This window comes from Heterocephalus glaber, unplaced genomic scaffold, assembly GCF_053883595.1.
Source record: "Heterocephalus glaber isolate CG9 unplaced genomic scaffold, H.glaber_assembly_v1.0 deba00000122, whole genome shotgun sequence".
Classification (NCBI taxonomy): domain Eukaryota; kingdom Metazoa; phylum Chordata; class Mammalia; order Rodentia; family Bathyergidae; genus Heterocephalus; species Heterocephalus glaber.
In genome coordinates, this window is record NW_028258138.1 from 81564672 (window position 1) to 81577088 (window position 12417).

The window sequence follows — 12417 nt, forward strand, 5'->3', positions numbered from 1 at the left end:
TTGTCCAAAATCTCAGGTCATTTCACTTACTTCACTGGAAACTTTTGAAACAATGGGAAATGAAGGGAAAATATCTGTTTCAGTTGTGCAGGTCTTGTCCCTCGGTTTAAAAACGACAGCTGTCTCTAAGTCACAGTGCTCCCACCTCAAAGCTCACCTGTGCTTTGCAGAGCCTGCCATTTGTCATGGGATATGTGAACGAAAGGAAGGAACCTTTCTACAAGGTGCTGTTCTCTGGAGAAGTGTCAGGGAGGATTACTTTGTGGCACATCCCTGACGTTCTGGTGACCAAGTTTGACGGTTCTCCGAGAGGTAAGATTTCCAGCCCCATCTCTTCTGAGAACTGATTTATAACTCAGTGCTGTACTATGATACTTAAGATGGGCCTTCATTCATTGGCACTGCGCTTGCCTGGCAAGTGCAAGGTCCTGAGTTCCATTCCTGGTACTGAAAAAAAAAGGGCCTTCAGACAAAAAAATTTTTCTCACATACTACTATGTGTTAGATGCCAATATATGAGGTATGACCAAAATATAAGGTGACTGTTTCAAGTAAAGAAAGTGTATTACAGTGGAAGACACACTGCCATGAATTTCCTTCAAAATCCTGCTTGCTTATCCCATTGTTCTTGTCACTTGCTGAAGCAGTTCTGAAAGTCCTCTTTCCTGAATGTCTTTATAAGGTGAGATCAAAAATATGATGAATGCCGCTGCTGAGCGCCATTCCACAGAAAGGCAGCTCATAAACACAATTAAAATGTGTTACATGTATGTACCAACTCCCCATGATAAATATAATCATGATCTGCTGCAGACGTACACTGATCTAAATTTGAAAATTAACTTAGACATTACAGTGTGTCGGCATCCACCTTATTTACCTGATTTAGTACCATGCGACTTATGGCTCTTCTCCAAGGTCATTTTGACCTCAAAAGGGAAACATTCTGAATGGATTTGGCTGTCAGGACAGCCAGGACTGCACAAGTACACTCAGAAAAGAGGACTCCAGAGCTGCTGCAGAAAGTGGCCAAAAGCAAGGGATAAGGGTATTTGAAGCCAGGAGGAGTATTTTGAGGGGGACTAATGATAATGTGTCTTTTATTGCAATAATTTTTAAAAAAGCTAAACATTCACTGTAGTTTTCGATCACGCCTCGTAAAAGCAGGTGTAGATGTGAACCTCACAGACCTGATTCACTGCAACCAGCGTAACTCAGAACAGCACCAGTTGAACGTAACAAGGATGGTGCTGGCCGTGTGCATCGGATCGGCTCCTCCTCCATCTTCATGGTTTTGAAGATGATGTCTCCATGGTGTTTTCCCCATTGTGAATTGATAAACCCTAACTCCCCCTTTCTGTGTGTTTTCCTTTTAGAGATACCGATCACCACCACCTGGACACTTCAAGATAATTTCGATAGGCATCACATGATGTCACAAAGCACCCTGGACCGGTTCCCTGGGCCTGGGGGCAAGGCCGGGGCTGCAGCTGTGACAGCATCAGAGTACGTGCCCGGCCTGGACAGACTCATCTGCGGCTGTGAGGATGGCATGGTCTTCATCACGTGGGCGCTGAGCGCGGCCCGAGCAGGGCTCCTGGACAGCGGCTCTGTGCCAACAGGTGATTGGGTCCTCATCCAGGCTTCGACCTCAGGGCCTCACACTTCGCCACGGCGCATTCAGAGCTGCAGGGCCTGTTTGCTGACAATTGTACACATTGTAATACTAAGGCAAAGCACAGAGGTTTTCAAAACTCAGGCAGAAAGTAATGCAAGGAGAAATACTTCTCTCCTTACTGAGCTTCCACTTGCTTTTATCAAAGGCAACTGTGAATAATAGTTTCTTTGTACCCTGCTTGAAATTTTCCACGTACACATAAGTACAGACTGTACAGTGGTGTATGTGATGTAATTTTAATACACAAATACTGCTTACCCCATACACTTTGCTAAGATGTCCTTAAAGGAATCTTGATAAAGTATTTTGATGTTTATTCTTTATAAGCATATTTAAATGTCTAATAATCATCACATTTAAATTTAAAACTCATTCATTAGTGTTTATCCTTTCTAGTCTTTAAGTACATTAGACAGTGAAGGATTGTTCATCCTTACACATATATGTAGTTGTACCTGTAGCGCTCACCCCCGGGAGTAGAATTACTGGATCAATATTTGGTTTTCATTTGTTTGCTTGTTTGTTTGTTTTGGTACTGGGGATCAAACTCGGGACCTTGTGCTTGTGAGGCAGGCAGCAGAACCACTGAGCTACATCCCTGGCACTTGTTTTTAGTTTTAATTTGGGAAATGTATCTAAAAAGTTCTGTAAAAACCTTGCATCACTAGATATGCACGCCCAGTAGTAGCTTATACAAATGCCTGTTTCCTCAAACCTTTGCCAACTCTGTGCACTATTTAGCTTTAAAATCCTTGCCAATTGGGAAAAAATGGTGTCTTCCTGTTTTAATTTTTCTTCGTTAATGAAATCTGTATGTGTGTTTATTTATCTTGGTGCACAATTACAACAAGTACTTAGATACTGCTATGCAAGTTATCTATATATGGAGGAAAACAGAAGGAGATTGAGAGTTTAGGTTGTGTAGGGAACTGTACACCACTGTGAAATTGTGCACTTCCTGTTAGGATGTGAGAGCTTGAGGAGAGTTCGTTCTCCCTGGGGCAGGTGGGGTCCACTGTTGTTCTGACTTCCTTCGGCCACAACCTGGATGCTTCTGACTCATGACTCAGCGACACGTGCGCATGAGTGGCTGTGAAGAGAGCAGAGGTGATATCTACAGCCAAACAGCTGTTAGAAGGCCTTGAAAAATCTAAGACCTTAGCGTTTTTATCTAGGCTGAGTTATTCTACTGTCCTGGAAAAAAAGCATAAACTCAAGCTTGACCTGCAGCTTCTGAATTAATGCTCATGATTTGCTAGGGGATGAAAGGCCGGATGTGCTTTATGGGCAGGAGCAACTGAAGTAAATAGTGAGTGTGGGGCTTCACTTTCACTGTGAATGGAGGGGAGTCGTGGCTCATGAGTTGTGGCTCGCGAGTTTTGAGGAGCTCAAGTCATAGTAAGAGGGGAGAAGCTTGTTGGTGAGAAGAGGAACAAAGTGCCCACAGTCCCGTGTTGGCACAGGTGGGGTCTGAAATAGCCGTGGGCCTCCTACTGCGTGCCTCCTACTCCAGGCAGAGTGCCAGAGTTCGAGGGAACCATGGGTTTTTCCCTCACCCCCCAGCAGTCTTTCTGAGGTGAGAGTGGCTGTTACCTGACCTTCCAGAAGCACACGTGTACGTTAGAGGGAGAGACCACTTCCTTGTCATGAGTCCATGTGCCACATCTAGCAAATGACCGACCTGAGATAAAGGGAAGGTCTCTAGCAGCAGACCTATGTGTGCCCTTAAAGGTTACCTGAGGTTTTGACCCTTGGAATTAACTCTTTTAGCCTATGTGAGGCTCACATACCTTATGCAAAAAAGAGGTAGAAATCCATAATCTCCAACAGTTTTTGAACCAAAATGTTCTTATGTTAGGTGTGCCTTGATCATACTATTGTAGAGAGCAGGAGTAATGACCTAGCTTTTTTGTGGAGCAGAGATACTAATTGTTCATTCCTTCGTGGACAGTGCTGCTTCATGGTACAAGAACTGGTAGCTTGCTGCATCCATAAGGAATTCATAGGCATGAGCAACCAACTTTAGTGCTTTCTGCAAACCTTCATCTGGCTTCCGAGGAGGAACTCCCCTCTAAGGCAGTCTAAAGACTGCTCCCTAATTGTTTATTTTTTTGGTACTGGGAATTGAATTCAGGACCTCACGCTTGCCAGGTGGGTGCTGTACTGCTGAGCTACATCCCTGCCTTCTAATTGTTTTAGACAAGTGCATGCTTACATTAAAAAAATATATAAGAAAATGTCAGAGTTACTTCCTGAACAAAGCAATTTTTGCATCATGTGATATTGGGTTGTTGTCCAGATCCCCCTGCCCACAAAGTCCTTAGCGGCCACCAGCATGGTGTGACTTCGTTACTGTACCCTCATGGCCTCTCTTCAAAGTCCGACCAAAGCTGGCTGCTGTCGGGGGACCAGAGCTCCTGCGTCATCCTGTGGGACATCTTTACTGAGGAAGTGCTGCATAAGTTTTTCTTGGAAGCTGGTCCAGTAACGAGTCTTCTGATGTCACCAGAGAACTTCAGAGTAAGTTAAAAAGGAAAAACACACAAACACATAATTTGAGTTATGTAACACTGCAGGGATATTTTCAAAAGAAGGAAAAATGGCCCCTATTCTCACAGGAAAAAAAAGTTCTGTGTACTCATAATGTAACTGGTGATTTTTTTCCTATTCATTTCTAATCTTTTATGTTAATTTTATTCTTACTTACACAAATAATTTGGTTCCAGAGCAGATATTTAATTGCAACTTTACAATAGACAATTTTTGAGTATTTACCCTTTCTCCCTTTTAGTTCTCTCTGTTAATGTTTTTAAAATAAAATAGATAATGCAAATACAAGTCAAACAATGTAAGAATCTATAAATTAGAAATTAACTTGTGCTTTCAACAATTTGTTTTTATACTACTGTTAAACAGTTGCATTGGTTTTTCATGAATTTTATTTGCTTGTTTATCTCTTTAAATAAATATTGAGCTTCAACGAGTTTATGATCACTTCCTTTATGCTAGGCAAAATGAAACAGTTTTGTGTGTAATTTTCTCATGAAACATCAGCTTAGATTCTGCCTCTAGAGTTCTGCATCTTTGTTAAACGTGAACAGCCAGCTTTGCGTTTCCTATGCACAAAAAGCACAGGGTAAAATGAGGAAAGCGGCTTTGTAAAATAGTCAATTGGCTTATAATGTTATTTCTCCACTATATTATGAAAAATCATCTCCAAATTAAACGTGGAGAAAATTTAAGACATAAGGAAGCAATATTTTAGCAACACGTGATGAAATCAAAGAGTGAAACTACAGTGAGTATGTAAAAGAAAACTTCCATGTAGTGATTTGGAATGCCTTGGCACGGCATGTCTTTTATTCCTGAGCGCCTCCTTTTTCTTTGCTTTGTTTTCAATCGTATTCTCTTTCAGCGACAACACGTCAGTCCAGCACATTTCCCCCGCTCCTCTCTCACTCCCGTGGTAGTCACAGATGACTTCTCAGGAGGCTCATTCTCACAGGTCTCGCCCAGGGTCACTACTGACAGCAGGGCAGCAACCCCAGGGGCATCTGGGACAATCCACACTAAGGCCTGGGGACTTGCAGGAGAGCTCAGAAGCCAGGTCCCCTATGCCCAAAGAGGTTGCTTTTCTTGTTTGATTCCTCCTCTCGCTCCTTCCTAAGAATCCATTTTTCAGCTGCCTGGATTGGCCTCACTCGGGCGGTGACTGTGTTTGTACATGGTTTCCAAGATCTAGGACGGCTGCAGAAATGGGCCTGGGCCATTCTGCAAGTCCAGGCCACATGTGTGTTCCTCTCGCCATTTTTAAATACGTCACCTCAGGATTTCCATAACCTCCTTGAAAAGAATGAGGAAAGCAATACGTTCCCCAGGGCTACTGTGGGCCTGGAAAGGCTCCGGATAGCTCAGCAGGGCTTTACACACAGCAGCCAAACCTCAGGGCAGGTCCGCAGCCCCCGCATCATGGCCACATCCTAAACTGTGGCCAAGGTAGGCACGTGCCGACTTTTCACATGGGGTCTTAGTGCTGTCCTGTGAGCCTGTTTCTGGCCCTTGTGTCTTGGAGATGGAGGTATCTAGTGCTTACCTCTTCCAAATTGTGTCTACGCCGAGTTTTCTGTTTGGAGTAGAATCTGTATAGTTCTGCGAACGGCACCAAATCTCATTCTGAGGCTTTAAGTGGAAACTCAGCTCACGATACCCTTAGGCCTAAGCTCGTGTCTGCAAATAGTTTCATCTTGTGGCAGCAAATTAGTTCTGGAGTTTGTTCTATTCTGTGCTGTCTCTGATGTCTGCCTCTGCCCGGCTTTGCTGAGTGATGCTCAGTCCTTCATTTGTCTTCTGAGCAGGGCGGGTCCTTTCCCTCGCCTGTCCTGACTTTCCAGCGGAGTGGCCGAGTTTAGGCTCTACCCTGTGTCTAGGCTCTCCGCAGAGGCTGTGGGGAGAGGCTCTTCGGAAAGCAGGACTGAGGCCTTAATTAATGCTTTTTGCTGTGGGGAAGAGACCTGATTTAGTCCTGAAGAAGTCGCTCACCCACTCACTCACCGAATGTGTTGCTGTCCCTTAGCTGAGGGCCGACCGGGCCGTGTGCTGTGTGTGCGGTGACCACTCGGTGGCCCTCCTGCACCTGGAGGAGAAGCGCTTCCTCCTGCGGGCCCGGAAGCACCTCTTCCCCGTGACCACCGTCAGATGGCGCCCGGTGGAGAACTTTCTGATTGTTGGGTGCTCCGACGACTCTGTCTACATCTGGGAAATTGAGACAGGTAAGCCGGGTTCTACCTGCTTCTGCCCTTTGGTACTGACGGCAGCAAGCATTTGGCAGGCCGATGGAAGTCCGGAGAGGGCTCCAAGGCACTTGCGGAAGGGAGAGCCAGCAGCCCCAGCAGACCCTGCCCAGGGCCAATTCGCTGACCGGGCAGTGCTCGGGAACGGGCCAGATATTTCTGGAAGCTATAAATAAAAACATAAGTTATCTACTTTAATTATTAACGAGAGAGAAATTTAGGGTCCTATTGGTCTCCAGTTATCATTAAATTCTGCCTTCTTCGGCATACTCACCATCTCAGCAACATTTTGAACTAATTGATGATCAGTAGTAATGGAATATAATTAATTATAAAACTCCGGAAAGTTGAGTCAGGGAAACTGAAGGAACTTCTGATAACGTGCTGCAGAGAGTGATCTTGAAAGGTTCTTTGGGAAGCTTCAGTGCATGGCTAAAGATCAGCAGTGACGCACTTCAGAAAATGCTGGGGCCAAGTCACACAAGGAGTGGTGGCTAGTGAACGTGAGTCAGGGTTCACCGAGCCTTGGATGATTGCATGGACGCATCTGTGGTTGGACACTATCACCAGCCCGGGCAGTTTATAACACTGTAGTTTTGAGCAGGACTCACTAAGATAATTGCTCTGTGCTTTGCCCTTGACTGCTGTGTTGATAGTGATGACTGAAGTGCTCAAGCTTTCTGGGTCTCACGTTGGGGCCTCAGTTTACAGCTCTGACGGCTCTTGTATTTGTCTTCCCGGGGTAGGCAGGGAAGCCGTAGTCACTGTGTCCTTTAAGAGGAAGGGCGACTGGTTTTCCCACATGGAAATGTGTGGATTGCAGCTCACAGGTGCTGACCCTCGGAGGGCTTGCTATGTTTTGCGTGGTGAGCCCCGGCTTGGGAGAGTCATAGAGTCTTTAGGGTCTTGGTGGAGCTGCTATGGCAGATGAAATCCTCTCTGGAGCCTGGGGTCAATCCAGGACCTGTGAATGAGCCCTGGGTGTCCTTGGGTGGGTTCCCTGGTGCGTCTGTGCAACAGGCCTCATCCTCCTTCCAGCCTGGGCCCCAGGAGCTGGCGCCTGGAGGCTGTGAGTGGGGTCTGTACATGGGAGCCCTCAGTCACAGGCTGCTGTCACTGCTCCTGTCCATAAACACAGCCGGGTCTTGACTTCTGCTTGTAGAACCCTAGTCTGTGAAACACATCTGCTTACAAATGCGGACAACTGCCGTTCAAACTGGGGATGCACGGTAAGCGAACGTGTTTCCATGGATCAGTGATAGTGAACCTTTAGAGACCAAGTGTGCAAACTGCAGTCCCATACCCACGTATTTATTCCACAGTGCCCCCACTGCAGTGACACCTGAGTACTGAGGTTTTAGTTTCAAAAAACAGCTGTTATCCGATGCTGCACTGCGGGGGCGACTTGGCCCTCGTGCCTACAGAGAGGGCTCTGCGTGCCCACTGCGGCCCCATGCCACAGGTTTGCCACCTCTGCTACAGCTGTAGAAACTAGCGAAGGCAGAGAACTGCCCGGTCCCTTACAGGGGACTTCTCCGGGCCTGCAATTTGTCACTGAGGCTGTGGGGTACAGGAAGGACAGCAGCCCACTGGTAACTCTTGAAATTATATTTATTCCCATGTGTTTTACTTCTGTGATTTCTTTTTATACCCCCAAAATACATAACCAACACCATAGAACATTTGAAAATAAAGAAACAGGAAGAAAAACAATGCCTTCCACTGCCTGAGCAGCAGTGCTGTGTACGTTTTGATCTGCTGTCTGCTGGGATTGCCCATGCTGAGGAGTAGATGTCCATGTCTTTCCACTGTGGCCCTGTCAGGACCTGGACTCCGGCTGGCCCCAGGAGGTCTCGAGCAGACTTTACGGGGGATTGAGGCAGAGGGCAGCAGTGGGAGATGAGGTCCCAGCATGGACCCTGGCCATGGGGGCTCTTCCCACAGAGGACACTGTTGCTGCCTGTGAGTGGGGATGCTCAGGAGGACCCGTCACCCCTGATCAGGGAGATGCAGCCCCACAGAAGGGCAGGGATTTGCCTCCATTCGCCCAGGGCCACCAGGAGCCCAAGGCCAGGCTGTGCAGTTCAGCCTTGCTCTGACAGATCAGGACAGCCAGGCCGGGCAGGCTGTGGGGGCTGGCGAGCGGCCAGGGGCACCACGGGGCCATTCTGGGCCCTGGAGACTCTCTCTGCCACAGTGGGCCGTTTCAGTCGCTTCCTGGGCAGGGCTTGTGTGCAGATGACCCATCAGGTCACCCACCAGTTGCACGATTTGGTACCATGTACTCACCTCAAGCTTGCTGCCCTGGTGGTACTGGTGCAGTGCGGCCTGGCTGGGCCCTGTCATTGCTGCTGTGTGACTTGCCACTGCCACTTGTGTCCCCTGGTGTGGCAAGCCGCTCACTCCCGAGGCCCCCTTCTCTGGCTGTCCTGCGACCCCTCAGCACCCCGTGTGGGTGGCTGGGGGCCTGTTCTCCTCGCCTCACTCCTTCCGGCAGGCAAGTTCATGTTGCTCCTCATAGTCTTGCATCTGACACTGGCATTGTTGTAGTTTCCTTTTAATTTCTGCACTTCTAATTTTGCTTAAAATTGAACAACCCACTCTCCCTTCCCTGGGCTGGATTTCTGATGGCTAAGACAGCTGTATGATGTTTCCAGTACTGCACTCTTACTTTACCCCTTCCCTGTAAAGGTGCAAAAATCTGGGAACAGGAAGTTTTTTTGTTTACATTTTCATAAAGTTTGGGGGGAAATACAGTAGCAGCCAAGTCTGACATGGCTGCACAGAGTTCACAGTGAACATTCCTGTCACCTTGTGCCTGGCACATGGGGAGAGGTGAGGGAGGTGATGGCATGAAGCAGCCCAAGTGCCCATGGGGCTCAGGAGATTGGGGTGCAGAAGGTCCATCTGGCCGTTAGGCAGGTGTGGGGCTCTAGATCCCCACTGCCCCGCCAGAAGTTCATGGTTGGCCTTCTGTCCGTGTGTCCCCTGGGCCTCCCGGGGCTCCGGCTGTGCATCCTCTGTGACATTTCCCTGGACCTTTGCCTCTTTGCTTTGCTTGCAGCTGTTCTCTCCTGAGGGTTATGCTGAGTTTCACGGGCGAAGGGCCCTCTCTCTGTTCTGTGTCTCTAGCACACTACTCCTCTACGTACCTGAAGGAGGAGCAAGTTGGCTTAATGTGAGCTATCAGTTCTTTCAATGCTAGCACACCTCCAGGGAGTAGATAGGAGCAGTGGGGATCAGAGTAGGGGAAAGGCCCCAGAATGAAATGGCACAGTGGCGTGAGGGGGGGCACAGCAGGGCCCTTGGTGGAGGGGGACAATGCTGGAAGGCAGGAGTCCCTGGCCCTGTCTAGCACTGGTCTGGTGGCCATGCTGTATCAGCCTGGGGAGGGAGAGGGGAGGCTGCAGGGTGGGTCCGGGCGCACCGGGGGTCCGCCTGTCTGGCTGAGGAGAGGACTCCTCCACTGCTCTGTCGCCCTGCTCGCTCACTTTGTCACCTTTGGGTAGAGGAATACTGATTCCCCAGAGTGCTTAATGGGCCCCCAAGAGAATTATTCACTTTCAAATGAAATTTGAAATAATTCAGGGGATTTTATTCACGGTAGTGGATTTACATAGCAGAACATTTACATAATGAATTTCTTTTGCGTTATTAAAATAACTGCTGTGATTGAATTCTTCGGTTATGCCGATCTGTATTGTGAAATATAGCTTAATAAATAAGTGGGTTTTTTTTGGTGAGGAAATGAAACCTTATTTGCTTGAAAATAAAAATTTCTGTTTAAGATGTTCAGGAAAGCTTTTCTCTGTGCACAGTGGGGTAGAAAATGTGTTCTTGTTTGTGGACCATGACCTCTATTGCGATTTCTCAGCTGTGCGTGCTGGTTGAAGAGAAGCCATAGATAAATCCCTAAAGGACTGGGTGGGCTGTATTCCAAAAAAGCTTTACTCCTAAACACAGGCAGCAGGAAGCTCAGGTTTATAGACCCCTGAGAATGGCGATTGCTGTTTTTGAAGATCTTTGTATGTACCGTGCATATACAAACTTGCAGAAAAAAGAAATCAGTTGCGGGATTGCATAATAATGTGAATATATTTAGTGCCACAGAATTGTATACTAAAAAATACGAAACAAACAAGCAAGTACATAAAAATCATTGTTTCCATGACAACCCCTCTGGAGGAGGTGCAGGCTTTCAGCCTGGGCTCCCAAGTGCACTGGGCAGGAAGAAGCAGATGTGGCCACCTCCCGTGAAGAAGGGGTGGGACGTCTGGTGGGGCCGGGTCCTGGGCTCTCGTCCGCTCCTGCACTGGCTCAGAGGCCTCTGCTTCCTCTCTGGCCCAGTCCCCACTGTCCAGCTAAGTAGGAACGTCCCCAGAGGGCAGCCGGGAACGGAGAGAGGAGTTGGCTGTGGGTCCTGTGGCAGCTATGCAGAATGCGGGGTCCTGAGCATCCCTCAGAGCTGGCTGTGTCCCTGTGGCGCTCCAGGGATGCCTGGCACAGCACTTGGCAGGGTTGCTGTATGCCAGCCTGTCCATCAGGACTTCATAAGTAAAATGGGAACAGACTTCAGAGCTTGCGCCTGGTGTATGGAATCTCCCATCTCTTAATGTGTTTTTCTTGTTAGTATTTAGCTGGAAATTTTTCAATCGACAGTGATGTCATGCAGTAAGCATTTGATTTTCCATGGTTTCAACGTGGATAGTCTCAAGTAGAAAAATTTGTAAAAAATTCAGAAAGATGAGTGTTGTCATCTAAGAGATAATAGGTCATATTTTAAGAAAATATCCAGTGTTGAATTTTCCCTAGATCTGAGTTTGCTGTAACCATTAGAACTGGGGATGTAGAGAACACATGAGTGAGGGACTCTGTCCCTCAGAAACATTGCGCGGCAGCCTGGGGGATTGCGGTGGTGTGGTTCAATTCCTACTTTGCGGCCCAAAATGTCCCCAAGTTCACCGTGTAGGGCAGCCGCTCCTCCATCCAGCCCCACGTGGTCATCTTCTTTAATAGCATATCGTGGTGACAGTGCTGCACAAATAAAACAGGAGTGTAAAACACCGAGTGACCAGCTCTGCCCTGCCGAAGGGCATTTTACTCGGTTTTCTCAAGGTTGCACCTTGGCACAGCTGAGTTGTGTGGTGTTGCCCCAAGCTGTTAACAAAGGGCTTTTAGCCAGCAGCGTCCTGCAGGCTGTCCCCTCTCCGGCTTGTCATTTTCTCGAAGCCACACTATTTTGTTGTTGCAGATTACAGATGGAACCCTCTTGGGATGATTGTTTTCAGAAAAGAAAAATAGGCTATGTTAAAGTACAGGGTGAGATTTTCCTTTCTTACCCTTCCAAGCTCCTTTTCTTTTATTATAATAATTTCTGCTTCCTGTATGTTTTCAGCTTCCTGTCTGTGGTTTGAATCTGTCTCCTCCTCCTCAGCCCTCACCAACACAGCTAAGTTGTAATTTACTCTTGGTTCATGCAGCATTTTGTGTGTATGCGCACTTGTGCATGCGTTTATGTGCCATTGTGAATGTGAACTGTGTTTGAAGTTTAGCATAGTTGTCAAAGCCCAGTCTCTTCATAGGAGGTGGAGCCCAGAGGAGCTCTGATCAGGACCCTCAGGAGTCAGACTGCCTGGCTTTTTGTTCTGTTCTGCCCTTTCATCTCTGTTACCCAAGTCCCGTTTCAACTCTTCAGTGAGAAGTTAGGTCTCCATGGCACCGAGCACTGATTAAGTATTAACCATTATTTATTATAAGTCCTTCACAAATCACTGTCTTAACTTGGACCTAAGCTCTCACCATCCCACTCTCTCTAGTTGGGCTCATTCAGGAACCTTCAGTAGAACCAGGGAAAATGTGTACCTCTGAGGCAGCCAGGAGCGCAGTGAGCTGAAGCAAAGCAGGTGGCAGCTGGCGGGGCTGCGCTGCCCTGGGACCCCGTGGACTGAC

General features: G+C 47.6%; 1 protein-coding gene across 7 annotated transcripts in view; it reads left to right on the forward strand.

Annotated features, from left to right (window-relative positions):
- Wdr72 (WD repeat domain 72) overlaps positions 1 to 12417 on the forward strand; it is a 178583-nt gene that overhangs the window by 35985 nt on the left and 130181 nt on the right. For all 7 annotated transcript variants that reach the window (XM_004835376.3, XM_013074273.3, XM_021260918.2 and 4 more), the window contains 4 exons: positions 171 to 312; positions 1377 to 1622; positions 3978 to 4198; positions 6252 to 6447. In XM_004835376.3, the coding sequence (XP_004835433.1) occupies positions 171 to 312; positions 1377 to 1622; positions 3978 to 4198; positions 6252 to 6447 (805 nt within the window). The remainder of the gene's footprint in view (positions 1 to 170; positions 313 to 1376; positions 1623 to 3977; positions 4199 to 6251; positions 6448 to 12417) is intronic.